Source organism: Equus caballus, chromosome 25 (genome assembly GCF_041296265.1).
Source record: "Equus caballus isolate H_3958 breed thoroughbred chromosome 25, TB-T2T, whole genome shotgun sequence".
NCBI lineage: Eukaryota > Metazoa > Chordata > Mammalia > Perissodactyla > Equidae > Equus > Equus caballus.
In genome coordinates, this window is record NC_091708.1 from 39,901,536 (window position 1) to 39,929,488 (window position 27,953).

The 27,953-nt window shown below is 56.0% G+C and overlaps 1 protein-coding gene and 1 pseudogene across 19 annotated transcripts; both read left to right on the plus strand.

The window, feature by feature from the left end:
- The first annotated feature begins 56 nt into the window (after window positions 1–56).
- Window positions 57–27,892, plus strand: CERCAM (cerebral endothelial cell adhesion molecule). 19 transcript variants are annotated; one of them, XM_070251510.1, is made up of 16 exons: window positions 164–515; window positions 1,443–2,457; window positions 9,141–9,205; window positions 9,438–9,531; window positions 11,745–11,855; window positions 12,026–12,143; window positions 12,701–12,835; window positions 12,971–13,175; window positions 14,659–14,778; window positions 15,091–15,167; window positions 15,268–15,374; window positions 16,188–16,320; window positions 17,469–17,596; window positions 17,776–17,979; window positions 18,361–18,613; window positions 18,900–19,413. In XM_070251510.1, the coding sequence occupies exons 5-15, from the start codon at window positions 11,782–11,784 to the stop codon at window positions 18,611–18,613; spliced, it is 1,554 nt and encodes a 517-aa protein (XP_070107611.1). In that variant the 5' UTR covers window positions 164–515; window positions 1,443–2,457; window positions 9,141–9,205; window positions 9,438–9,531; window positions 11,745–11,781; the 3' UTR covers window positions 18,900–19,413. The 19 variants fall into 19 exon arrangements, 18 of the variants coding, with proteins under 18 accessions (XP_070107616.1, XP_023484807.2, XP_070107611.1 ...); XM_070251511.1 differs by having other exon boundaries at window positions 2,353–2,457; XM_070251515.1 differs by lacking the exon at window positions 1,443–2,457 and having other exon boundaries at window positions 57–515.
- On the plus strand, window positions 21,403–21,866 carry LOC138920794 (peptidyl-prolyl cis-trans isomerase A pseudogene; annotated as a pseudogene).
- Window positions 27,893–27,953: the final 61 nt, after the last annotated feature.

Here is a 27,953-nt window from a genome sequence, read left to right on the forward strand (position 1 = left end):
GGCTCACTGGCTGCTGGCCGGGGGTGGAGAAAGGCCTCTCTGAATGGAGTCAGTGTAGAGACTGGAAAAGCAAACACCTCAGCCTGGGCCGTGCTGGCCTGTTTTGGGGGTGGGGCAGGATGAGGGGGGATGGGGCAGGATGAGGCAGGGGCCTGCTCCTATCAGTCTCCCCAAGTCAGCCCTCTCCATGCCCCTGAGGGCCCATGGCTTCCTGAACCCTTGGCCCACAGTGTCCAGAAAGGGAGTGGATTTAGGGGCTGGGGACAAGCCCTCTAGGCGACACCTCTGCCCAAATCTTTCCATGCCCGTCTGCCCAACCCCCAGCCAGTGCCCTCCTGCCCAGCAGATGCCAGGAAAATCTGTGCCCAGGAAGGGCAGTCTGGCACCTGAGGGCCTGCCTGACTAGCTCTTCTCAGCAGCAGGAACAGGGCAGGGACGTCACCTTGTGCCAGAGACGGCCCCAGCAGTGCCATCCACCTCCCGGGCCGAGGGGGACCCCAGGATGCTCTGCCCAGGTGAGTGTTCCTCTGGCTCCACAGCCGGCAGTGAGGGAGGGGAAGGCTGTCCTTGTTGGGGCTCCCCAGGACCACCCCCCACACTCCACGAGTCCCTAAGAATCTGTGACATTTTCCACTGGACTGTCTCGCCCTCTGTCTGTGGTGCATGTGTCAGTGGTTTGGGGAGGGGAGCCGAAGGGATGGTGGAGAAGCTGGAGGTGAAGTCTGGGGATGAGGGGAGCCAGGAGGGGCTGTAGTCTGGGGAGCAGGACTCCTGGATGCCAAGCAAACTTTTTATTAGACTTGTGGAATCACAGAGGCGCCTGTGATAGTTTCCTTTGAACATCTTGGATTCTAAAAGACTTTTGGAATGAGCTCAGAGAGGGCTAGCAACTCATCTTGGGTAACACACAGCAAGTTGGCAGAGCTGGGACTCAAAACCCACCAGGACTTGTGGATGCTGCCCTTGGCCACCTCTCCTTCCCTCTCCACATGCAGTTTGGTCCCTCTGGATTTAAGGGGCAGGGGGCAGACTCTGGACAGCACCTCCCAGGGCCTCCTTCCCTTTCTGTCCTTTCTCCAGACACCATGCCCAGGGCTAAGCAACCCCTGTCAGGTATCAGAGAAGCTACAAGCTCCTCGGTCCCTGGGAAGCTATGGTTGGTCTTTGCCTTACAGATCACAGAGAACAGGGCCCCCTTTGCTCTCAGTGTCTAACCATAGTCCCTCATGCTGTAGTCAAAGCCCAACCTCTTCCTGAAAAGCAAGGTCAACAGCTGACTGCATGCCAGTGTCCTCGCAGTGCCCACCTTGAGGTGTCCTGGCTGGAAGGACCTTGCCAGATAGGAACAGGCAGCCCTCACTGAGTCAGGCGCTGTTCTAAGGCCTTCCATGCATCTCACCAAATGGGCACCACACTCCTACCAGGTGAATTTAATTTTACAGGTTGGAAAAATGAAGCATAGAATGTTGAAGTAACTTGCCCAAGGACACGCTGCCAGAAAAAGCTAGAGCCGAGATTCGAACCTGTAGCCTGCCTCCAGGGCCCTGAGCCCTTAAATGTCCTCCCACCTTGCCTCTAATTCCTAGGAAGTCTCCACTAGAGGTCATTGTGTCCAATCCTCTGCATCTAGGTGTCTGCGCAGGCCAAACTGTTCACAGATGAGAATTAATCTCTTTTTTAAAGGCACCTGCTCCGGGGTAGAATTCCCTCTGGGGGTAATCAGACATTTATTTATTCATAGCCTTCTGGCTGGGAGAAGAGGCCCTCCCACCCAGGACTCACCAGGGTCCAGCTGCCTCATTGCCCCTCTCTCCTTCCCACTGCAGCATAATCAGAAGTGAACCAGCCTTGCCTCGTGTCTCGGCTCCACGGCCTCCAAGCTGTGTGGCCCTGGACAATTGACTCAACTTCTCTGAGCCTCTGTTTATCAACTGTAAACCGGTGTTAATTATACACCTGCTTTGTGAGGTTGATGAGCATTAAATGATAAAAGGGGATGAGGGCCAGAAAGGGGTTAGCGATCACAGTGTCTGGCACCTAGGAAGTGCCCAGAACTAAACGGTAAATACTTTTCACCATCATCATTATCATTATTACTGAAACCCTCCTGCCTGCAAGATCAGAACATCCTGCTTTCAGCCTTATAGTTTAGCCTCCTTATTACAAATAGGGAAACTGAGGCCCAGAGTGGAGAAGGACTTCCTCAGGGTCACTTAACAAATCGGTGGCGGAGCAGGAAGCAGCTCTCAGGCCCCCTGATTCCCCACTGGATTCCCCCACTCTTCTCCTTTGCTCCCTTCCCACTTCCGCTTCTCCTCTGGTGTGCCCCGGGTCTGGGGCCTGGGTACCCAGTCCTGCCCAGGCAGAGTCCAGGAGAGAAGTCAGCCGTGGTTGGAGGAACAGGCCCAGAGGCCGGCGCGTTCTCAGCCCTGGCTCTTTGTCTGCTGCTTTGTGATGGTAAGTGCTGCTCCTAAATCAGTTCTGTGACACTGTTATTGTTGCCCAGGGTGCAAAGAGTCTAAACTTTTCCCCTGAGGTCAAGAATGTGGCCGGTCCCCAAGCCGCCTGGAGCAGGGGCCTGGGTGGCTGGGGGTGGGGCTGGGGCCTCACCCCGAGCTGGGGCGAGATGTGGCGGGGAGGGGGTCAGTGGGAACAAAACGCTTTGAAATGCCTCCTCTCCATCACTGCCAACATTGTCCGCTGCCCGCGGGGGGCCTGGCACCGCCTCGCCGGGGCTCCGGCCCCCAGCCCTGGCCAGGCCCGGCCCGGCATCTGAAAATGGACAGAAGGTTATTGTCCCTCCTCGCAGCTCTTTGTCTGCCCCAGTTCCAGATGTCTAGGCTGGGACCAGGGAGCTGACCCATGGTGGGCAGGGGGGAGGGGACAAAAGGGAGAGCACGGGTCACTGCATCCTGAGGGGTCTTTCCCAGACCCTGAGATCCCACCCAGCCACAACCCAGTCACCTTCTGGGCTGTCTCAGCCCTGAGATTGTCCCTATTCCCTTGCCCCTCCTTCCCCTCCCACCAGACCAGGTTCTGGCCTCTGGAGAGAAGGGGTGAGGAGTTAAGAGCAGGAGCCTTGGGATGCCCACAGCTCTACCCCAGTAGCTGTGTGGTCTGGGCAAGTTCCGCCTCCTCTTGAAGGAGGCTGTCCCCATGTAGTACTACCAGACCAGGGTCCATCCATTCACAAGTAATGACAGAGCCCTCCTGGCTGCCAGCTGCCTCTGGGCATGGAGGCACACAGAGGTGGATAGGCCACTCAGATCCTTCCAGATGTGGTCACTAGTCATAATAGTAAGGGCTAACCTTTCACACCACTTTCTCTGCGTTGGGTAGCAAGCCAACCACTTTACGTATGTTACCTCCTCCTTTCACCACAAAATCGAGGACGCAGTAGATACTGTTTTTACATCCATTATTCAGTTTTGGACACTGAGACTCTGAGACATAAAGTCACTTGCCTAAAGCCAGGCTGCTGGGAAGCAGCAAACCTGGGATCCTCGCCCGGGCTTACCACTGCCAGCGAGAGGAATGATCTGTTAATAAATGCTTGGAAGGTGTTAAGCACTGAGCCTGGCACAGCCCCGGACTCAGCCTGTGGGAGCTGATCGGGGTGTTAATTCCACCCATCAGTGTTCCCGTTTCACAGATGGTGCTCCTGAGGCCAAGACCAGGGAAAGACAGCCTGGGTGAGGGGCTCTGGGAAACAAATAGCGACACCAACAGTGATTCCAGGGCCACCAGGGCTGGCCTGAGAGAGGCAGGCAGCCCAGTTTCAAACTTCAACTCTGTGGGCTTGGGCCAGTGACTTAGACTCCAACGTCTGAGTTTCCTCATCTATAAAATGAAAATACTCCCTACTTTACAGGGTGGTTGTAAAAATTGTTAGACAACACATTTAAAGCACTTGGCACAATGCCTGGCACACAGCAGTCAGTTGATGGCTCTCATTATTATTAGTCTGAATGGGGTAACATTTATCTCTTTGGACCCTCCTCTCACCTGGGGTCACCTGAGGACAAGGCTCTGTTGTGGGGGGCGGGTTAGCACTTGTTGAGGGGGGTGGGGAGAGCAATGCTTGGTCTTCTTGGGATCTCTAGAAGTCTTGTGACAGGCTGCTCCTGCAGGTCTGGGAGGGGGGAGGCAGAAGGGATCCGGCTAGGAGAGGAAGGGGCTGCCTGGGCCCAGAGGAGTTAACAGCTCCCAGGCCCTGGCTCAGCGGGGCTGCCACGCTGCAGCCCAGCCACAGCAAGGATTTTAGCGGAGGAGCCAGCACTGCTTCCTGATGGGCAAAACAGCTGGCTGCCTGGGAAAAACAGCTGGCCTGGCCCCAGCCTCCTCAGGACACAGGCAGAGCCTCAGAGGAGGATAGCTCCACATCTGGGGTCCTGGGAGAGGAGGGCATGACCCAGAGGGAGAGGGTGGTCCTTTGGAGTGAGTGTGGGCGTTGGGTGGAACCCCTGGAGATGAGGGGGCGTGGACAGATTCCTAGAGCAGAGGCCAAGGTATGCTAGGTCTAAGCAGAATGGGCAGAGTGACTCCAGCTGGGATCTGGTGGTCTCAGTCTCCCCTCAAATAGGAAAGATGAGGGGCAGAGGAGCAGATGGGGGGCAAGCCTGTGCTCAGCCCTGGCTTCTCTGGAAGCGGCCTTGGAACCTGAGGTGGAAGGGAGCCCAGGCAGGGCTCCTGGACTCTTCTCTGCTGAGCTGCACCCAGGACAAGGAGCGGGGCGTGGGCCCCTCCTCTGGCCAGGATCCTGGGCTCCCTTGGCCACCAAGCAGGACAGGGGCCCAGAGAGCCCCCAACCCGGGAGATTTGAAGCTGGCAGCTGGTAAGAGCTCCATCCAAGCATCCTCCCCACTGTGGGCCCCTCTTCCCTGCCTGCTTGGCTGCCAGGCTCTGAAGACCCCCAACCTTGGTGCTCTGTCTGGGCTCTGGGGTACCTCCAGTTTGCCCCCTCCCATTGGCAGGGAAATGGCACCTGAGACCACAAATGAGGTTGGGCAGGGTAGGCAGAGGGTTAGTGGGGGTTTTGCCAGAGTTCACTGGACCAGAGCTGGCTGCCTGGGCTCCTGACCCCCAAGTCCCACAGGCCAGACACCCCTAATTTCTCTCTGACCAAGGGGCCTCCTCTAGCCCATCTTTCTAACTTCCAGGGAGAGAGGTTGGCCCTCATCTTGGGTGTGCCAGCCTCAGCACCCCTCTCCCTGATGAAGGCCACCCTGCAGAGCCTTTGCCAGTGGGTAGGCCTTGGAACTGAGGCCCTCAGAGGGAAGAAGGCCCTGGGGAGGGGGACAATTTTTCCAGGGTCTCGACTGCCCCAAGCCAGAGTGAAGCCTGGGGCGCTGGCGCCACCACCTGGCTTTGGCCAGAACTACAATGGCTGAGGGATGGGAGGGAGGATGCTGTGGGAGGGAAATTGTGCCTAGATGTTGGTCCACAGTGTTCTGGGTCCTATTCAGCTAGAGGAGCCCAATCATTTTTTGCCAGGCATGCATCCTACATGACCTGGAGAATGAAGCCTTAGGCCCCATAGAACAGCAGCTTTAATCTTTAGCCTGTGTCAAAATCACCTGGAAGGCTTGTTGGTTTTACCTTCACTGCCCGAATTTCTGATTCAATGGTATGGGGAGGGACCTAGGAATTTGCATTTCTAACAGTTTCCAGGTGAGGCTGATGCTCCTGGTCCAGGGACCATGCTTGGAGAGCCACCGCTTCAGAATTTCTGTGAATTTGCCCAAATATTACCTTTGCAGACTGTGTCTTAAATTTTGGGGCAAAAAACTGAGTGTAAGTGGGAGTATAGGGCTTGATCAGCCCACCTCCATCAGTGACCCCACCGTATTTCTACTGAGAGCTCACCCTATGCTCAGCTGGCCCTGCTCTGGGGCTGGGGATGAAACAGTGAAGGAGGCGGGCGGGTCCCTGCCTCCAAACTCACAGCCAGGCTGGTCTGGCATGTGATCTTTCCACCTGTGAGTCTAAAAGGCAGCTCAAACTAAAGTCCAACACAGAAGCCGATCACATTCCAACTGTTTCTTCTCAGGTCTTCCCCATTGAGTAACTAGCCCACCATCCAGCCCAGTCCCAAACCCTATGAGTCATCCCGATTCCTTTTCTGTCTCCCACGTCTAATCCCACAAGCCAGTGGGCTCTGCCTCCATTCTACATCTCAACTCTCAACCCTGCCCACCATCATCTCTCTCTGTATGAGGGTCTCCTGTTTCCATCCTTGCCGCCATGGCTCCACCCTCTGAGGTGCAGCCAGAGCAATCTTTTTTTTTTTTCTTCTTCTCCCCAAAACCCCCGGTACATAGTTGTATATTTTAGTTGTGGGTCCTTCTAGTTGTGGCATGTGGGATGCCGCCTCAGCATGGCTTAATGAGCGGCGCTAGGTCTACGCCCAGGATCCGAACCGGCGAAACCCTGGGCCGCTGAAGCAGAGCGTGCGAACTTAACCGCTCGGCTATGGGGCCACCCCCAGAGCAGTCTTTTTAAGACGAATCATGTCACTCTTCTGCCTACCCCCTCCAATGTCTTCTTATTGCACTGAAAAAATTTTAAATCCTGCCGTGGCTTGCAGGCTCTAGGCGGTTCTCAGCTCTTACCACACCCTCCTTGCTCACGTTGCTCCTACCACACTGGCCTTGCCTGTTCCTACCATAGGACCTTGGCCCCACGTGATCGCTCCATCTGCAACACTCTCCCCCCAGATCTGCTCTTGACTGGCTCCCCTTCTGCTCTGAGATGTCTTCACTGACCCCTCTACTCAACGTTGCCTCCCACTCCCAGCTACTCTCTGTTCTTATTAACTCGTTTTATTTTGTTCACAGTATTTACCATCCTTTGAAACTATCTATTAACTAATCAGTTTGGTTGTTTCCCTTGTGTCTCCCTCACCAGAATGTGCGCACCCTGGAAACAGAGATTGTCTGTCTTGTTCACCCCAGTTCCTTGAGTCCTATCTGCACCTGGCATGTGCTCAATAAATATTTGCTGAATGAATGGGATTATATAGGATTCCACGTGGGTGTGTGTCCCCAGACATGACATTGGGGAAGGCTTTCCAGAGGAAGGAAGTTCAAGCTGAGACTGGAGGGCCTGTGGGATTTGCTCAGCAAGAGAAAGATCTGTTCAAGCAGAAGAACCAAAAAAAGCACGTGGGAAGGTCCTAAAGCATGGAGTGTTCTGGAAACTGCAAATAGTCAATTTGGCTAGAGCAGGAGATGGGGGAGGAGGGGGCATCAGAGGATTGGAGAAGTGTCAGGCAGGCCATGCAGGGCCTCGATGCCCTTGAAGGGTTTGAGTTCTGTGCTGAATGCAATGGGTAGCCCGCGAGTGTTAACATTAGGCATTTTAGAGAGGACCACTGAATACAGAATGGTTTCCAGGCAGAAAGCCTTGTGGGAGTGGGCCTGGAGGGTGCAGTGGCCCAGGTGAGTGGTGCTGATGCCCTGAGCCAGGCAAGTGGCAGTGCAGAAAGAAAGAGGCAGCCATGCCCAGGAGACGGTGAGGGAGTGGTCCTGCCAGGATGAAGTGATGGAGTGGGCTGGGAGAGAGACTTATCATCAGCAACATCCAGGTCTCCAGCTTGTGGGACTGGGTGGGCGGAGCTGCCGTCCGAGTAAGGGCACCATAGGGGGCGCAGGTTTGGGGGAAAGATTGGGCTTCTGTTTTGGACAGATGGAATTTGGGTCAAGGTGCGCAGTTGAGACACATGACGGTTTTCCAGAAAGAGGGAGTGTCCATGTGGTCAGCTGCTGAAGAAAGCCCTCTTAGATGAGAAGGAAGTGTCACTGGGGGGAGTGGCCAGGAGGATGCTGGTCTTGGGAGGAGCAGTTTGGCTGGAGCGGCCTTGGCCTTGGTGTGTGTCAAGCTGTGAAGGGAGGTGAGGAAGAAAAGCACAGATCTGCTTTGCAAGAGGTTTGGAGGAAGGGAGAGAGAGAGGGCTGCAGCTGGGGGCCTGCAGGCAGCCGGGTGTTTTCATGTTTTAAGTTGGGGGAGATTTAAGTCCTTTGGAATGTCAAAGGAAGTTTCCAGAAGAGAGGGAGGTTGGCAGTTCAGGAAGGGTGAGGGGGTGGCATTTGGAGCCCAGGGGGGGTTCTGGTGTGAGGACAGGGGGCCTCTCCCATTGTACCAGGCGGTGGGAGCAGAGGCCGCTTGGGGGCAGGGGTGGAAGGTTTGGAGGCTGGAAATGAGAATTCCCAGGTGATGGCTTCTCTTTTCTCCCAAAAAGTAGCAGGGAGATCCTTGCTGGGGGGAGGGGGAATAGAGTGGGGCTTCAGGGGCTGTGGGGATGTGAAATGCCACTGAGGAGAGAGCACAGGAGCACGGGGGAATGGGCCTGCTGGGCTTGGTGGGAGTCCAGCCGAGGGCAGAGATGGTGAGCTTGCAGTAGCCCCAACCTGCCCCAAAGCAAGACAGTTATAGGGTTTTTCCAGGCAGGGATGATGGAAGAACCCTGAAGCAAGGGAATTAGTGACAGGCTGGACCACGGTGTGGACTGTGGAGGGAGGGAGGTGAAGATGGGAGGGGTCAGTGCATAGGGAGAAGGAGGAGGACTCGAGGCAAGGGAAGAATCTGAAAGCCCCCAAGACCAATAGGATGGGCAGCGGCTCTGGGCTGGGTAAGGTGGGGGACATGCTTTGGGAACCCTGTTCTGGGGTTGGGAGTGCCTTCCGTCCAGAGGCTACTATGCAAGGGAATGGCTTCTTATATTTCCCCTGGATGCCGCTGTGGGGCCTCAGGCCTTCCACTGCAGGGCCACTGGCCAGGAAGCAGCCCCACCTAGGAAGCTTTGATTGAGGCCTGGTGGTGGCTTTGGAGCTGGGCTGGAGACCAGGACTGTGGGGTTCGATGCCCCCACACACTGCCCCATCACTAGGCAAGTCTATTCCTTACTGGGCCCCCACCCTTCCCCTCTCAGTGGAGATAGTGTGCACAGGTTTAGCTCCCCTTCCTGACCCTAGGAGGAGGCTGAAGAGAGACCCAAAGGTGCCATAGGAAAGCAGGTTCCCCGTGGGTTGGGGGTGAAGGGACTAGGAGCCTGGCTCCTCCAGTCCCATCTTCCCACCCCAGTAACTCTTCCTGGGTGCCAGGCTCCATGCAGAGGACTCAAGCATATTCCTTCTCTCAAGGAATCCTCGCACACTCTCGCAGATGGGTGGTGTTATCAGCCCGATGTCACCTATGAGGACCTGAGGTCAGTGGCAGATACCAGCTAGAACCCACCACTGCCTCCAGGTGACCCCCCTTTCCTGCCCTCTCCTAAGAGAGGCTGGAAACCCCCTTCCATCTCAGCAGGGGCCTCAGGACCCCAACTCTGCCCCAGGGGAGGCTGTGTCCCCTGCTTTGGAGTGGGGCCGGGTCACCGTGTGGGGCTGTGTGGTGCCCTCTCGTTCTACAGTCTAATAGTGGGTTTTGCTCTCCTAAAGGGCGGGAGGAGCACTGCCGGTGCTGGCGACGGAGGCGAGGACGACGACACGCGGGGGATGCCAGGCTCGGACCGCGGCGGGACAGCGCGCGCAGGTCAGGGAGACCCGCTCCCGGCCCCCTAAGCCGGTCTTGCTCTCGGGCCCACGCGCGGCCTCGCTGGCCTGCGAAGTTCCGGCGGGCCCGCCAGAGGGCGCCCGCGGGGAGGCGAGGAGGGGCGGGGCCGGGGAAGCCGGGAAGGGCGGTGGCCGGTGGCTCCTCCCCGCCGGGTGTACGGCTCCGGTCTCAGGGTCGGAGGGATGGCCAGGGAATCCTGAGGCAGGGCGGTCGGGCGCTCAGTGAAGCCGGATCCCGGGGCCTGAACGCTCGGGGACTCGGAGTCGAGCGATCTCTGACGCCCGGGCGGCTCGGATGCCGTCACCCCAGACCCTCCCCTCTCCTCCTCTTCCCCGCTCCGGCGTGCAGCCGGGAGGGGGCCGCTCCTGGGTCACGCCTGGGGCGCGTGCCCCCGGCCCAGGAGAAGACACTTGAGAACCCGCGAATAGGGGTGGGGCGTGGGAGCCCACTTTTTGGGGGTATGCTCCCCCGACCCCGGCCGGCCTCGGCCCCGCCCCGGCCCAGGCCCCGCCCCGGCCCCGCCGCGCCGCCCACTCCCCTCGGCAGGGCCGGGAGCCCCGGGGGCCGCCGCCGCCGCCGCCGCCCGAGCGCCCGCCATGCGCGCCGCCCTCGCCGCCCCGCTGCTCCAGCTGCTGCTCCTGCTGGGGCCGCCGCTCGGGGCTGCGGGCCTCGCGGAGCCGCCGCTGCCCGCAGTGGTCCTTGCCATCCTGGCCCGCAATGCCGAGCACTCACTACCCCACTACCTGGGTGCGCTGGAGCGGCTGGACTACCCCCGGGCCAGGCTGGCCCTCTGGTGAGAGAGACCCGGGCATTGGCACCCACTGGGCATCTACCCCCAGCCCCACAGTCAGTCCAGGCCCCAGATGGCCCATGGGCTCCCTATCCAGACGCCACCCAGGCAGGCCCCTCCCCTCGCGACAGGCCCTCCACAGCCCCCCACAGCCGCCCCCCCATCCCCTCGCCCTGAAGACTGACCTCTGAGGCCTTAGGCTGACCCAGGGACACCCATTTCTCATTCCGGCTTCTACTCCTCCTCTTGGGACCTCCTCTGGGTGTAAGTTGGGCCCAGCCCCTCATGCCCTAGTTCTCAGAGCCCAAACTCAACCCAGTGGGCCCTGTGGTTGGCTTGATGTGGAGTGGAGCAGACGGGAGAGCTGGCGTCCCCTGGGGCTGAACGTGGCAGAGATCACCAGGACCACGGGTTCCTGGGGAGCCTGTGGAGGTGCCCTCAGCCCCCCCACCATGCTGCTCTGCAGGGGAGTCAGACCCCTCCGCCTCCCGCTGGGCTGATTCCAGCCTCTCTCAGTATGGTAGCGCCCCCTCCCTGGAGTGTCTCCCCCCAAGTGTCCCCACAGGGCACTGGAATCAGAGACCACAGTCTGTGGAAGCCAGAACAGGGAGGAGTCCTAAGCTGAGGCTTGGGATAAACGGAGAGAAATGACAAACTGACCCCCCACAACACACCAAAGTTGGGTTGGGGGGTGGAGCTGTGTCCTGGGAGGCTGCCCACAATTACCACAGTTTGAGTTAGTTAGTTCCCACCCCTGCAGGACTTGACACGTAGTTAGTCTTCACTTCTGGGGAATTGGCTTAAAGGGGCAGCATCCTCTAAAACCTGGGCTCTTGGCTAAGCCGCCTGCACCCTTCTCCACCATGGGAGCCCCTTCCGCGGGAAAAGAGAGGCTGTGCTCTCTGGCAGCGGAACTAGGGCCCATTAGTACTTCTCAGGGACGCTCGGAGTGTGGTTTGGTCTTTTTTACAACCTTCGGGCAGAGGGAAGCAGCAGCTCTTCTGTCATGTTCTGACTCAGAGAGGGGAAGGGGCTGACCTGTGGTCACACAGCAAGGAAGGAAGGTAACTAAGAAAGGTCCCTCAAAGTTAAGGTACTTTTCATCTTTCAAAATGCATTCGCATTCTGTTAGCCCATGAGCTCAGCAGAACAGCTCTAGTCACAGGAGGAGAAAGCAAAGCCCAGAAAGGGCAGGACTTGCCTGAGGTCACGTAGTGGATCACAGACCTGTGATTGGGACCTAGCTGCCTGCCTTCAGTCCATCTTCTGTAGCAGATCTGCCTCTACTGCTCCCAGGAGAGGCCAGCCTTGCAGGTGTTGGTGCTCTGGGGGTCAAGGCCGCCTCGGGGTTTGGCCCTTCTGTGGCTGCTGCCCCTCACCCTTCTTCCTCCTGTGTCCCCAGGTGTGCCACAGACCACAACGTGGACAACACCACAGAGATGCTGCAGGAGTGGCTGGCCGCTGTGGGCGATGACTATGCGACTGTAGTCTGGAGGCCCGAAGGGGAGTCCAGGTGGTGATCTGAGGGGAAAGGTCCTGGGGAAGATGGGCACAGCTGCAACCCAGAGAGGACGGGGCAGCCCTGAGCCTCAACCTCCAGGCCACGTCCCTGTCCACTACCCTCCGAGGGAGAGACCACATGCACCCACCCCATGGGAACATCCCATCTCTTTACCTGCTCAGGTCCTACCCAGATGAAGAGGGTCCCAAGCACTGGACCAAAGAAAGGCACCAGTTTCTGATGGAGTTGAAGCAGGAAGCCCTGACTTTTGCCAGGAACTGGGAGGCTGACTATATCCTGGTAAGAAAGCCTGGCCTAGGATTGGGCTTCCCACAGGTGGTGGTATCTGTCCCTGATACAAATCTTTGTCTGATTTAACCACCTGTAGGTTGGATCCTTTAGTTAGCACCCTGGGTCTGAACCCAGGCCAGATATTGAGCTTGGATCCCTATGTTTGAGCTCAGACTAAGTACTAAGCCTGGATCCCTGAGACAGATGCCAGAGTATATACCGAGGCTAGATTCCTGGGCTAGAGCCCAGAGTATAAACTGAGCCTAGTTCCCTGGACTAGAGTTCAGAGTAGATCCTTGGATCTACTCCCTAAGTCAGATCTCAGATAAAGTTCTTAGATCAGTAACTCTTATCTCTGGGCCCAACCCCTGAGCCAGTGCACCAGATGAGATCCTTGGTCCAGAAACAGATCTACTGGTTTGTAGATTAGACCTCTCTAAGGGAACTCCATTGGATTCTGGGAGCCAGTCTGGGTCTCTGGCAATGGGGAAGGATCTTACCCAGTGAATCCTTGGGGGGCTGCAGCCCAGACAAGTCTGAGGCCTGTGACGTCCCGCTCCCCAAAGTTTGCAGATACAGACAACATTCTGACCAACAATCAGACACTGAGGCTTCTGATCGAGAAGGGGCTGCCCGTGGTGGCCCCAATGCTGGACTCCCAGACCTATTACTCCAATTTCTGGTGCGGGATCACCCCCCAGGTAAGGCCAGGGATGGGGGCCTCGGGAGGAGGGACAGGGAGAGCCTGAAGGCCTCGCGTTCTGTGGGCTGTGGCAGGGGAGCAGGCTCTGGGATGGAGGGGCCCCTCTCACAGCCAGAGCAACCCCCTTCCGCAGGGCTACTACCGCCGCACAGCGGAGTACTTCCCCACCAAGAACCGCCAGCGCCGGGGCTGCTTCCGTGTCCCCATGGTCCATTCCACATTCCTGATATCCCTGCGGGCTGAGGGGGCAGCCCAGCTCGCCTTCTACCCTCCTCACCCCAACTACACCTGGCCCTTCGATGACATCATTGTCTTCGCCTACGCCTGTCAGGCTGCTGGTGAGGGGAGGCCGCTAGGCCTTTGCACGTGCTGTTGCCTCTGCGTGCCCTCCCCCACTCTGCAGTTCATCTTGGCTCCTGTTTGTCTTCCGGGCTGTAGCTTGTCTTGAGCCCACTGCCCCAGTAGGTTAGATGTCCTTCTGTCTGTCTCCATCATGGCACTTGCATATATTCCTTCATCAGGCAATTTTTTTTTAAAGATTTGCACCTGAGCTAACAACTATTGCCAATCTTCTTCTTTTATTTTTTTCCTGCTTTTTTCTCCCCAAGTCCTTCCAGCACATAGTTGTGTATTTTTAGTCATGGGTCCTTCTAGTTGTGGCATGTGGGATGCCGCCTCAACGTGGCCTGACGAACGGTGCCACGTCCCCGCCCAGGATCCGAACCAGCGAAACCCTGGGCTGCCGCAGCGGAGCATGCGAACTTAACCACTCGGCTGTGGGGCTGGCCCCAATCAGGCAATTATTTATGGAGCACTAACCATGTGCCAGGCACTGGGGAGACAGTGTGGGTAAAATCTGGCAGTCCCTGCCCTGCTGGAAGCTCCAGTCCCGTCAGTCAAAGGATCACACAAGTCAATGTCCAATCACAACTGTGACAGGAAAGAGAACTTCTCAATTATAGGTGCCCTGGGAGCTTAGGCGAGCACTGACCTGGTCAGGGAAGGCTTCCTGGAGGATGTGAACTTGGGAGCTGAGATCTGAAGTGTGGGCAGATACTGACAAGGCAAGCAGAGCAGGAAAGAATATTTCAGGCAATGGGACCAGCAGATGCAAAGGCCCTGTGGTGGTGGGGAATATAAGCAGGCAGGTGGCTGGAGCACAGTAGGTTGAGGGGGCATGGTGCAAGCCAAGGCAGGAAAGGTAGGCGTGCTGGGCATGGGGTTAACTTTTAAATAGATAGTGTGTGCCTGCCCCTGAGGAGTTCGTGGTCTATAGAAGATAAAGAATAAATAAGTAATTATAATAAAGGTGACAAATATTGATGAAATAAAAAAGACCACTCTGGTTGCCAGTGGAGGACAGCATGGTGGGAGCAGGACAGGGTTGGGGTTAAGTGTAAGGATGTGGGCGGGAGCTGAGGGTGCTGGGTCTGGGCCGGGCGGTGGGGTGGGCAGAGGTGGGAGAGGTTTAGGGGGTGGAGCAATGCCTGGTGGCATCCTGTGGGGTGGGCGTTTGCCTGTTCTTTCCTCACCTCAATCCCCGAGGGCAGGGACTCTGTCCGTCTTGCCCACTGCCATCACCCTGGCACCCAGCAGGTGCTCTGACACGTCTGTTGAATGAATAAACCATCTCAGCAGAAAAGTCCTTTGGATATCATTTGGGCCAAGCCCTTTCTCCCTCCAGTCCCACAGGTGGGCACACCGAGAGTCCCAGAGAGGACTCACGGATTGGGTCGCTGGCAGGACTGCGCCTAGGACTTCTCAGCTGGGTTCTGAGAACCCTGCCCCCTACTCCAGCACTCACTCGGCCTCTCTGCACAGGGGTCTCGGTCCACGTGTGCAACCAGCACCGCTACGGGTACATGAACGTGGCCGTGAAATCCTACCAGGGGCTAGAGGACGAGAGGGTCAACTTCATCCACCTGATCTTGGAAGCACTAGGTGAGGGCTGGGTGCCCCTGCGCCCACCTGTGCGGCTGCTCCCCGCCTCCCTGCCCCACGTGCCCCTTCTCCCAGGCCCTGGACCTGACTGGGCAGCGGGCTGGGTCCCAGCTTCAGCCTAACTCACTCCCTGACTCTGGGCAAATCTCTTTCCCCACTGGGCCTCAGTCTCCCCATCTCCACCCTGGAGGCAGGTGGGTTCTGTGATCTCAGAGGGCCCTTCCTGCTGGGCATTCCGCTGAGGGGGGCTGGGACTTCAGGGTTGCCCCTGGCATGTGAGGACTCATGTTTGAGGGGTGCTTTCCTCTGCAGTGGACGGGCCCCCCATGTGGGCCTCGGCTCATGTGTCCCGGCCCCCAAAGAGGCCCAGCAAGATGGGGTTTGATGAGGTAAGCCCCCTCAGCCTGCAGAAGTGGGGCCAGGAGGTGGGTGGGCTCTTCCCTCCCCCTGCACCCACTTCCCCTGCACCCACTCCGCTGCCTCGTCCAGGTCTTTGTCATCAGCCTGGCCCGCCGGCCCGACCGCCGTGAGCGCATGCTGAGCTCGCTCTGGGAGATGGAGATCTCCGGGCGGGTGGTGGATGCTGTGGATGGCCGGTGAGGCTCCCCAGGTCCCTCAGAGCTTCCTGGGAGGGGGACAAATGAGTTGAGTGAGTTTCCTGTTCTAGGAGGTATTCAAACAAGGCCTGAGCAGTTCTGTCTCAGGGAGTCCCAGGGCAGACAGAAATAGGACAGGATGGAGGGAGGAGAGTACAATGGTTAAGGCCCAGGATCTGGAGCTCCCAGGCTTGGATTTCAGCTCTGCCCTTCAGCAAGTTACCCCCGCCTCTCAGCCCTGCTGTGTAAATGGCAGATAATTGTGCCTTGCTCTTTGGGGCTGGTAAGGGTCAGTGAAGATTCAGCCAGGGCCTGACTCATGGTTAGTGTTCCAAAGCTTAGGTGTCTTTATTATGGTCAGGGTTATTCTCTCCATCCTGAACTTAGGTCCCTGGTGGGTAGGTGGGAGTGGGAGCAGGCCAGTCACGTGCCCTGGGGACCCAGGGCTCATATGACCCACGTGCCTGCTGATCTTTGCTGCATGTGCCACCAGCCCCTTTGACCACAGGATTTTGTTTTTTGCTTGGGCCTCTGCCCAAGAAGTATATGCCATGTTCTCCACATTTGTCCTGGGGTGCATCCTTCTCAGGCCACCACCCGCCTCCCCATGCTGCTACCCTCTCCCCTGAGGGTCACCCCTCAGGGGTTCCCCAGGTCCAGTCACTGATGGCTTCAGGCCACACAAAGCAGTAACAAGGCTGAAAGCTCCTTCAGACCAGATTCCAGTGTGACCGTCCCCAACATGCACAGGCCAGGCCTCCTGGATGGGGCCCTGGCTGGCGGCCCTCACCCCATTACACCCGTCTCCCTCAGGACACTCAACAGCAGTATCTTGAGGAGCCTTGGCGTGGACCTGCTCCCTGGCTACCAGGACCCCTACTCAGGCCGCACGCTGACCAAGGGCGAGGTGGGCTGCTTCCTCAGCCACTACTCCATCTGGGAGGAGGTGAGGACCCCGGCCCCTCGGCCCACACCCTCAGGGAGAGCAGGGCCACCCTCACCACTGCTCTGTGTCCAGCCCTCCAATGAACCAGTGGAGAAATGAACGCATGAAGACCCGGTCAGCAGCTTTAACTCTGTGTGTTCAACCCTATAGCTTATTCGTTCTCCAGTCTCTATTGAGCACCTACTGTGTGCTAGGCGATATTCTGCTCTGAGCATACAAAGGGGAACAAGGAAAATGCAGCTCAAGAAAGAACCAAGCTTGTCATGGAGGGGAGATGTCAGGCTATTCTAGAGTGTGGACTGGCCTGCACTCCTGGCTTGGTGTGGGGTCCGGGGGGCCATGCCATCCAAGGGAGGGGAGAAGAGGCTTCTGGGCAGAGGAGAACTGTGTGAGCAAAGGCCCTGAGGCAGGAAGGAGTTGGGTGTGTTCTGGAGGGAAGAAGAAAGGCCTGCTTGGCACTAGGTGGAACCCTCAGCGCAGGGCTGGGGTGTGAGCGCCCAGGAGCAGCCGCTACCTGGAGGCACCCCCCGGGAGGGCTCACACTCACTCTGTGTCTTTGTTTTCTACTGTAACTAAAATAGATGGCTGCGAGCTTATATTTCTATTTTTCTACTGTCTCTGAGCAGGTTGAAGGATGACGTACATTTCACCATTTACTGAGCTGATTTCATGTACTTTTCACATTTCCAAAAGTTACAGGAAGTACCGTTTCTGAGAGATGTTGGGGCCTAGGGTCTCCCCTCACCCCTCGCCCAGCCCAGCCTCCTTTAGGACAGTTCAGGAGTTCGGGATGAGGAGCCAGGCCTTCGAGTCCAGCAGATGCAGGGTCAGATCCTGCTTCTGCCACCACCTGGCTGTGTGTCCTTGGAAAGTGGTTCCACCTCCCCACATCTCCATTTCCTCACTGCAGCACAGGGACATCCTGTGTCCTGCCTCCTGAGGGTCCCAGAGGGCCTTGAATGCCAGAGCAAGGCGTTGGGATTTCAGTCCCCAGGCGGTGAGAGCCCCAGCAGGCTTTGGAGCAGCTGAGTGACGTGGCCAGGGCCGAGCGTTTGGCGCGTAACTGAGGCCAGGGAGAGTCGGTTGGTGTTAGCGAGGTGGAAGGGGACGGCTCAATCTAAAAAGCCATCCCCCACCGTATACCACAGGTGGTTGCCAGGGGCCTGGCCCAGGTCCTGGTGTTTGAGGACGACGTGCGCTTTGAGAGCAACTTCAGGGGGCGACTGGAGCAGCTGATGGAGGAAGTGGAGGCAGAGAAACTCCCATGGGACCTGATGTAGGCAGCCTGCGCCCCCAGGGGCAAGGGAGAGGGGTGGGCCCCTGGGAGCCTGCCTCCACCTGCTTGGAGCCCTGGTCAGCCCTCCCCCAGAACCTGGCCTGTAGGATGGGGGCAGGGGAGGGCTCCTGTGACACAGGACCTACAGTGACTCCAGGGACCTTTGGTGTCACCTACAGCTACCTCGGCCGGAAGCAGGTGAACCCTGAGGAGGAGGCGATTGTGGAGGGGCTGCCACACCTAGTGGTGGCCGGGTACTCCTACTGGACACTGGCATACGTCCTGAGCCTGGCGGGTGCCCGCAAGCTGCTGGCCTCCCAGCCCCTACGCCGAATGCTGCCCGTGGACGAGTTCCTGCCCATCATGTTTGACCAGCACCCCAAGTGAGTCTTGGTGGGGGCAGGGCAGGGCTTCCTCTCCTGGGAGCCCGCCTCTCGCTGGGCAGGTGGGGAGGCCGAGGCTGGCACGGCTGAGTCACTTCTTCCAGGCCACTGAGGAGTAGCCCAGCTTAGCCCTAGAGTCAGACCAACCCAGGTGTGAATTCTGTGCTGCCCATGTGGGTTTTAGTCAAGTGACTTCCCTGTTCCGAGCGTCAGTTTCCCTCTCTGGAAAATATGGATCAGAGAATCCTGCCTCTCATGTTTGTTGTGAGGTCTAGATGGGGAGGGCAGTGAGGTGCCTGGCTCCAGACAGGTGTGCGGTCTGGGTGGAGGGGCCCACCTCAGCCCCCCTCTGCCCCCCTGAGCCATCCTCCTGCCTCACAGCGAGCAGTATAAGGCACACTTCTGGCCACGGGACCTGCGGGCCTTCTCAGCCCGGCCCCTGCTTGCCGCCCCCACCCACTATGCGGGGGATGCCGAGTGGCTCAGCGACACGGAGACATCCTCACCCTGGGATGATGACAGCGGCCGCCTCATCAGCTGGCGCGGCTCTCACAAGACCCTGCGTGACCCTCGCCTGGACCTGGCTGGCAGCAGTGGGCACAGCCTCCATCCCCACCCCAGGGATGAGCTCTAGGTGAGGGCGGGCTGGGAAGAGGGGGCCCTCAGTTGCCTCTCCCTTTTAGAGCTGACTCTCTGTGTCTTGGTCTCAGCCTGTCTTCTTTCTCTCCTTCCCTCTGTCTGCTCCGTCTCTGTCTCTATTTGTGTGTTTGGCTGTCCCTTCGTTTCTCTGTGCACCTCTAGCGCTTACTCTTTCTCTGCCCGCCTCTGTCTCTCTGACTTTCTCCGTGTCTGTTTCTGTCTCTGCCCCTCGCTCTCTGCCCCTAGTTCTTCTATTCTCTCCTCTTGCGTCTCCTGTCTAGGTCTAGGTGGTGACTCCAGAGGAGTGCCCAGGAGCAGGCCGCAGCTGTCCAGGGGGCAGAGTTGGAGATCGCTGGCAGAGGCTGCCACCAGCAGCCACAGACCCAGTAGAGACCTGGTTGCCACCTTAGGCATGGCCACTCTGCCCTCTGGACCCGTCTTATATCGGGAGAAACCACTCAGAGATGGGTCCCCTTCTCCAAAGGTCACGTGGTGAAAGGGCAGAGCTCACAGGCCCTCTTACCCTGCACGGCCTGACTCAGGGCCTGGGCTGAGGGGAGGAGGGGGCAGACAGGAGCCCTGCCCTCCCTGAGGACCCAGCTGCTGGGGCCCCTCTGCCCCCTTCTACCTCCACCTCAGCCCCCTCCCTGGCTTGACACCTGGGTCCCACCTTCCAGGGCCAACCTTCCTCCCTGGCCAGTGGGAAGTGCAGGGAGGTGGGAGGAGGACCCTTGCAGACCTGGTGCCCAGCACACAGTAGGCGCTCAATAAAAGCCGGCTGGTATTTGCACTTTATACTTTTTAAGCCATGGCTGAGCTTCTCTGCGTGTCACGAGGTCTGGGAGGGAGGATTCTTGATGAAGCAGATGGAGACACGGGAGGGCAGCCTGGAGGAGGAGTCAGGCTGACCTGGCGTCGTCTCCTTGCTGGGTGATCTTGAGTGGGTGCCATCCCTCCCTGTGTCTTAGTCTACTCGCAAGTAGAGTGGAGGTGGGAGAGGAGTATCTCCTGAGCTGGGTGTGTGTAACGCAGCCTGGCCCAGGGACCAGCCCACAGTGAGTGCTCACCCACTGGGGCTGTAGTGGTCATCGCTGGCCTCACTTTGCTGGTCAGGGTGGGCCCAGGCCAGACCCAGGGCTGCTGATCCTCCTAGCCCTTGGGTCTTCACTTGTGCAGCTGGAGCCCCTCCCCTGGCAGTGGCTGGGGGAGACCTGGGGCTCCCCTCCGTCCCTAACCAGTGTGGCCGCCAGAGGGCGCAAGGTGCCGGAACTTGGACTGTGGGGGCCAGGGCGCCCTCTGCTGGTTTGGGGCGACAAGTGGGAAGGGAGCCCCAGCGTTTGGAATCTGCCCCTGGCTGTGGGCTGCCTGCAGCAGCTCCACACCTTCTGCTATTCTGCTCAGGGACTGCTGGCTCTCCTCCCTCCCCCAGCCGCGGTAGGGTCAGGCTTCTGGGCCCAGCAGCTGTCTCCATGACCTGCACTCAGGGAGCTGAGGCGCTGGGGTGGTGGCTCCTTGCCTTGGCCGTGGCTGTCTCTGCCTCCACCAGCACAGGACCGTGGTACTGGCATCACAGGTTTCCTTCTCCAGAGGAGCCCCTCTCCCGTGGCAGCCCCTTGACTTGGTTGTGTAAACCCCCGGGTCCTGGCAGATCGGACAGACACCTCCCGAGGCAGGGCCATCCCTCCTCCTGTCCTGGGGCTGCGGTCCAGCAGGCCCGGCTTTGGTTCCAGGCCCTGGCATGGCAGCAAGAAGGACTTTGGGCCAGAGCTGTGGGATTGTGTTTTGTTTGGTCCAAGAGTGAAAGCACTGATTCTGCATGACTATGACCTTGAGCAAGTCACCTCCTCTCCAGGCTTCAGGTGTCCCCTTCATTCATTGAAATAAACGTTTATCAAGCACCTCCTATGGGCCAGGTTTGGGCATTAGGGATACAGCCTGTAACATAACTGAAAAACACCCCTGACCTCATGGACCTGACGTTCTGGCGAGGGAGACAGACAGGAACAAATAAGTAAATATTACAGGGTGATATGTGCTATAGAGCAAAAAGGGGGAGCTATCAGGTACAGTCTGAGACGTTAATGTCTAACGAAGAGTTGAAGGGGGTAAAGTGGCAAGCTATGGGGACATCTGAAGGAAGACCATTCCAGGCCACGGGAACAGCATATGCAAAGGTCCTGAGGCAGGAGCAGGACTGGCAGGTTCAAAAGACAGCAAGGAAGCCAGTGTGGGTGGAGCAGTGTGAGCAAGGAGGAGCCAAGGTCTGGAGATGATGGAGCCAAGGTCAGGGTCAGAGCAGGGAAGGCCTTGGAGGCCATTTTGGCTTTTACTCTGAGATGAGAAGTCCCTGGAGGGTTTGAGGCCGAGAAATGACATGATCTAACTTATATTGAACATGCTCACCCTGGCTACCATACTGAATGAACCATAGGTGGGTCCAGGGTAGAAGTAGGGAGACTGGTTAGAAACCCACATGAGTCTAGGTGAGATACGACGACGATGCCTCAGACCAGGTGTTAGCAGTTGGGGTGGTGAGAAGGTAGAGCCGAGAGAATTTCAAGAGAAGGAGAGGAGGCTTTGCAGAGGTGATGACGCCACCTCCTGGAGCCCCCCTGTGCTGCCTTGCTCTGGTCGACCCCACTATTCTTCAGCATCGACTGCGAGCCCTTGGGCCGAGTCTCCTTCAAGCTGTTTGCAGACTAAGTTCTAAAGGCAGCAGACAAGGTTCGTGCTCTGAGCACTGGGGAGAAAGGACTTGGTTATGAAGTTTTCTGCTTTCACAGAATTATTCCAGGATTTATGTGCCAGGTTGGTGACTTCACACAGCATACTGGCACCGGTGGAGAGTCCCCCTACAGGGAGAAATTTGATGATGAATATTTCATCTGGAAGCACGTGGGTCCTGGCATCTTGTCCACGGCATGTGCTGGCCCCAGCACAAACAGTTCCCGGGTTTTCACCTGCACTGCCAAGACTGAGTGGCTGGATGGCAGGCATGTGGTCTTTGGCAAGGAGGAAAGGACATGACTCTCACAGAAGCCAAGGGGCACTTTGGGTCCAGGAATGGTAAGACCAGCAAGAACACCGTTGCTGTCTGTGGACGACTCTAAGCAATTTGACTTGTTTTTGTTTTTGTTTTTTTTTAGGAAGATTAGCCCTGAGCTAACATCTGCTGCCAATCCTCCTCTTTTTCCTGAGGAAGATTGGCCCTGAGCTAACATCCGTGCCCATCTTCCACCACAGCATGGCTTGCCAAGCGGTGCCATGTCCGCAGCCAGGATCCGAACCAGCAAACCCTGAGGCGCCAAAGCAGAATGTGTGCACTTAACCGCTGTGCCACCGGGCTGGCCCCTTGACTTGTGTTTTGTCTTAACCGCCAGTTTCCCCAGCTGCTTACACATCCTGTCGTCTTCATGCTCTGGCTGCAGTTCTTTCGGTTCCACGTTTTCCTTCTCCCCCTCAAGTCTAGCTGGACTGAAGAGTTAAGTTTATGATCATGAGGGGCCGCCCGGTGGCGCAGCGGTTAAGTTCACGTGTTCCCCTTCTCGGTGGTCCCGGGGTTGGCCGGTTCAGATCCCGGGTGCGGACATGGCACCACTTGGCAAAAGCCATGCCAAGTAGAGGAAGATGGGCATGGATGTGAGCTCAGGGCCAGTCTTCCTCAGCAAAAAGAGGAGGACTGGCAGCAGGTGTTAGCTCAGGGCTAATCCCCCCTCCAAAATAAATAAATAAATGCTAAAAAAAAAAGTTTATGACCATGAGATAAAAACTAAACAACAGCAAAAGAGAGAGAGAGAAGGAGAGGAATTGAGGATGATGTCAAAGTTTTTGGCCCAAATTACTGGAAGAATGGAACTGCCATTAACTGAAGTGGAGAAGATGGGTGGGGCTGGTTGGGGGCAAGTGAGGAGAGCAGTTTTAGACGTGCGAAATTGGAGATCTAGACGTGGAGGTCAGGTAGTGGTTGGATCCACGAGTCTGGGATTCAAGGTTCAGGTCTGGGCTGGAGACAGAAGCTTGGAATCTTCTGTCCTGACCCAAAAGTCCTGGTCCCCAACCACACCCTCCACCTGGGGGGCTTGTTATAGGCAGGTTCCTGCCCCCTCTGAACTCCGCGGCACAGGGCTCTGATTCAGCTGCTTGTAGGTGAGGCCTGACTACTTTTCAACAAAACCACCCCAGGTGATTCTGAGGAGATGACAGGTTTTGGAACCGCTGCTAAATTTACATACAGTAAAATTTACTTTGATGATTTTTGATAAACATAAGCCGTCATGTCACCACCACTACATGAAAATAGAGAATATATGCGTCTTGCCAAAAAGTTTCCCTGTGCCACTGCGCAGTCAACTCCCTCCTCCTCACAGCCCGGGGACACCGCTGGTCTGCTTTCTCTCCCTATGGTTTTGCCTTTTCCAAACTGTCACATGGATGGAATCACACAGTATGTGGCCTTTTGTGTGTCGTCTTTTATCCAGCACAATGTTTTATTTGGAAGTTTTATACAAAACTGAGCTTTAACATCTTCCCTAATACTTTATGCTATGGTTTCTAATCCTAATATATATTAGGAAGAAAGTGTCAGGAAATTTTCATCAAGACTTCTAAATATCCCCAATACCCTCCAGGCTGCCGGGATGCTGTGCAAATATTTTGGTTTTCCACGTGTGCCCTGCTGTGAAAAGGCTCAGGAAGCCTTGTTGTGAGGCACGCCCCCGCTAGGGGGAGGCATGGACAGCTGAAAGAAAGTGAGAAAGTGGAATGGGGGTGAGTGGGCAAGAACCACGTCTACTGCACCTCCCTCCTGGTGGGCCGCTTCTAATCTGCACTGTGCCCCTCACTTCAAGGTGGGTACAATTGTGTGCAGACCAGGGGCTTTCCTAGGAGTAAATGGCAATAGCTTTTGGGCACCGGCTGTTTGCCAACTGTTTTGCCTGCTCCGGAAGCTTTTTGTCTCGCAGTTTCTTAGCCGAATTGTAGATGCTGGAGAAGAGCACCCCCCACCACCACCAATGGCCATCTCGGCAAACCTTGGTGTGGTCCTATTAGCCACAGCATGGGCTCTGGGAGCAGAGAAAGCTGGTTTGAGTTCTGCCTCTGCCCTTTCTAGCTCTGTGACCTTGGGCAAGTGTCCTGACCTTTCTCTCGCCTCAGTTTTCTGCTCTGTAAAATGGGGTTAGCTCTCGTGCCAGCCTCACTGGATGTCATGAGGATTCATTGAGCCAGTGCAGGTGAGCATGGTGCCCAGCACAAAGGGAGCGCTGCCCTGATGGTGGCTGGCATCATGGTGACCCTCCCGACAGTGACAGAGGGAATCAGGTTGGACTTAGGAGGTCTGCCTGAGTCAGAAGAAAGAGTGGGGACTCGGCAGACAGAAGATCTAACTTCCGGTTTCACCTCTGCCACTTGGTTGTCGGTGGCACTTGAGCTAGGTCCTCCTCCTTGCTGTAAAATGCCTCAGTTTCCCCCTGTGTAAAATGAAGGAGCATGACGAGATTTGCCGTCTGGGATCCCTCCCCGATGGTGTGGGAAGTGGTTCTTAAACCTCGGAGAGCATCCAAACCCCCAGAGACCTTGTTCAAACAGACTACTGGGCGCCACCCCCAGAGTGTCTGATGCAGTAGGTCTGGGGTGGGGTCCACGCATCCACACCTCTAACAAGTTCCCTGGTGATGCTGACGCCGTTGGTGCGGGTTCTCCAGCACCAACAGCATCGGCTGTTGAGGACCACTTTGAGAACCACTGGTTTGGGCAATTGTAGAACCAGACTCTTCAGCTGAGCCCAGCATCCATCCAACCTCGGAGGCCCAGGGCCAGCGAGGGGCTGTTCAGAGGGTCCAAGAGGAGCCAGACCCTTGATGGGGCCTGCGAGAATTTTCTCTCCCAGCCCCACCCAGGACTTGAAATCTCTCCAGTCACCTGAAAGAAAAGCCAGACCCACTCTGGAGCACAGATTCCTTGTCCCTGGGGCTGTGCTGTGGCAGTTGCATCAGGCCCCTGGAGGAGGTGCTCCTGGATGGAAACAACTGGTAATCAGACCCTTGGGGGAATGGAGAGGCCGCATCCTGAGCCGAGGACTCAGGGGCATCCCCCTGCTTCAAGTGCATGCAGGCTGGGGTCCAGCACTGCAGTGCACAGCTCCACTATCAGCTGCGGTTATTTCTAACTAACAAGGGAAGCCCACGTTCATTGTTGAAATTTTTTAAAAAACAACAAAAAAAACCCCGAGCAAAATAAAATCACCGGTGTTAACATTTTGAGATAGCGTCTTATAGTTAAAAAAATTTTTTTAAGTCTCTTTTGTTTCTTAACCTGGACCGTGGTTCCCTTAGCGTTTATTATACATCTTTAAATGGAATATATGCGTTACGGTGTGGGTCAAACTGGGTCCCCAGCTTCATACATTGAAGTCCTAACCCCCAGTACCTCAGAATGTGACCTTTCTTTGGAAGTAGGGTCATTGTGGAGGTAACTAGTTAAGATGAGGTCATGCTGGAATAGGGTGGGCCCCTAACCCGGTTAATTGGTGTCCTTATCCAAAGGGGGAATCTGGACACAGGCAGGCACACAAGGAGGACGCCACGTATAGACTGCAGCTCTGCTACCAAGGAACGGACTGAAACTGGGAGACAGGCCTGGAACAGGTCCTTCCCTGGAGCCTCGAGAGGGAGCACCGCCCTGCCGACGCTTGGCGTCAGGCCTCTGGCCTCCGAAACTATAAGACAAGAAGTTCCTGTTGTTGAGGGCACCTAGCGTGTATGCTTTGTTACGGCAGCTGGAGCAAACTGATGCAATTACATACCCTCTTTTGAAAATATAGTTCACAAATTTAAAATCTTTTTCAAAAGTACCAAAAAGAATATATGAGTCATATAAGAAACACCCCAAATCTGCAGGCTTTTCTCTATGAATTTCTGTCTATGTCTCTCCCCAGCCCCCAAACACATATATAGGTTTAGACTGAACTTGCTGTTCTGTACCTGCTTTTTCAACCAATATGTCATGAGTATCTTCTCCAACAAGTTTTTATTCTCTTGATTTTTTCCTGACTAGACACACAGGTATTCCTTTCCCAAAACACTTAAACATTACAAAAATTTACAAGTCACTAGTGAAAATCTCCTCTAATTCCACTTTCCAGAAATAATCCATCTGAATAGTTCAGTTGTGTATTCCTCCAGATTCTTTTTACATGCATGTAATAACATACACAGGTTATTTTCATGGAGAAATGGCGCTGTGGTCCACCTACAGCTTTGCACCTTGCCTTTTATTTTTCTTAGCTAGTATATGTTTTGGAGACCTTTCCATGTCTGAACAATAGATCTGTCTTATCATTTTTAATGGCTCTGTAGTATTCCTTAGACTATATGTAATATAATTTATCAAGTGGCTAGGACTTTTCAACCTTCCACAAACATTGGTCATTTTAACGAGGCCTCAGGTTAGACCTGTGTCCTGGGATCTGGGATCTGAGATCCTTCCTGCCCCACCCTAACTATGCTTTGTTCTTAACTGCACCACACCACTCATCCTCACACCAGATTCCAGAGGGATATAAGACATGCAGGGCGTGCACTGGGCGAATGCATATCGCCTATTACCAATTGGCTTTGCTCCAACCCCACGAAGTTTCCTGGTCCACAGCTCTGGACCAGGTGGAGCATTCTTTTTCTCTGGCCTATGGGCAAGCCTGAGAGGGCTCCTTTCTCCCTTTCTCCGAGTCTCTCACCCGCTTGGGAAGGTAGGGAAGGGTCAGTCCAAGGAAAATCCCATTGAGGAAAACGAGCACTGAAAGGGAATTTCTCTTTAAAGTCTAAATCTTTGCATGTCTCCTGGATTATTCCGTTACAATATATTCCTAGACATGAAATTGTTGGGTCAAAGAGGATGTTGGGGAGCTAGTCCAGCGGTGTAGCGGTTAAGTTCACGCACTCTGCTTCAGTGGCTTAGGGTTCACCAGTTCAGATCTCGGCTGCAGACCTACACACCGCTCATCAAGCCGTACTGTGGCAGCATCCCACATAAAAAATAGAGGAAGATTGGCACAGATGTTAGCTCGGGGCAATCTTCTTCACACACACACACACAAAAAGAGGTTGTTGGTGTTTGTTTCGATATATAATATCCCACTGTCAAAAGGTTACATCAACTTTTAAACCTACCAGCTTGCTTCCCAAGGTCCTCATCAGTGCTGGGTGTAGCCCTTTGAAAAAAGTGGCCAGTGCCGGCAGGTTTGCTTCAGAAGACATGGTCCAGCAATCCAAACTAATATCAGAATCACAAACGTTCCTTACTTGCATTTCTCAAACACCGCACATGGGTCAGATACCCGGACCACAGCTATACGCTTAAAATTCCTCTTTGCTTCCCCATCCCACACCCTTCACACACTGCATGTGCCCGTGCCCCTGTCTTCAGCACCCTTCCCCCACCCTTTCCCTGTTACCCATCTTCTGAGGAGCTTTCCCTCCTCCTCCGCCCTGTCACCCAGGTCTAGTGAGTGTGTATGTGTGCGCGCACATGTGTGTGACCTCCATCCTGTCCATTCTCAGATTTTCCATCACAAATACCCCAAGGACCTCCACTGGCAGGGAAGGACTGTGGTCAGCTGGTGGGGAGAGGACACAACCATACAGGTAAAACTCTTCAGTGTGTGTGGGGAGAGCTTTCATCATTTTACCTGGTTACATTAGAGAGCCCGATCATGGGCTCCTGGAAGACTGGGTGGGATGCAATGGTCTAGTGGCCCTTGAACTGGGCTTAGCACATAGCAGGGACTTACTAAATATTGGTTCAGTGAACATGGGAGCACTAAGAGATGACCAACAATTCTGTCTTGGGGATAGCGAGAGACCTTTTCAGAGACGTTTGACCTAGGCCTGGAAGAAAGTTTGTCTCGGCAGCAAGAACATCTCTTCCTCTGAAGGGGGACTTCAGGCTGGGGGAAGTCAAAGATGAGGGACGGTGGGGAGAAGGTGGAGGGAATTCTGCTTGATGCTTTTATTTTTCTCCATGAAAAAGGGGAGTTGGAGTATGGAAGGGGAAAGAGGCAAAACTTTGGAAAAGCCACTGTGGGAGGGAGTCTAGAGACTGTTCTAGTTGCTGGGCAGTGGTGGGGGTTCAGCTGAGGCTGGAGGCAGGGATTTGTGGATTTGGTCTTTGCAGAGCCTCAGGCCGTTGGGTTACAAAAGGTATTGGGGATCCACCATTTATTCAACAGGGAGAAAATGAACGAGTCAAGAAAACGGAGGATTCCCCAACACTGAGGAATGAACACGGTAGGCCTGAGACGGTGAGAGCGAAGGCGGAAAAGCAGGTTCTGTTTGGAGAGG

Excerpts from the sequence above, each read along its gene's own strand:
- CERCAM (XM_023629038.2), top strand. The coding sequence starts at position 4,588 with ATGAGGGGCAGAGGAGCAGATGGGGGGCAAGCCTGTGCTCAGCCCTGG. Across the intron at positions 11,856-12,025 it reads AGGCCCGAAGGGGAGTCCAG|GTCCTACCCAGATGAAGAGG; the intron begins GTGGTGATCTGA and ends TTACCTGCTCAG. Across the intron at positions 17,980-18,360 it reads ATGTTTGACCAGCACCCCAA|CGAGCAGTATAAGGCACACT; the intron begins GTGAGTCTTGGT and ends CCTGCCTCACAG.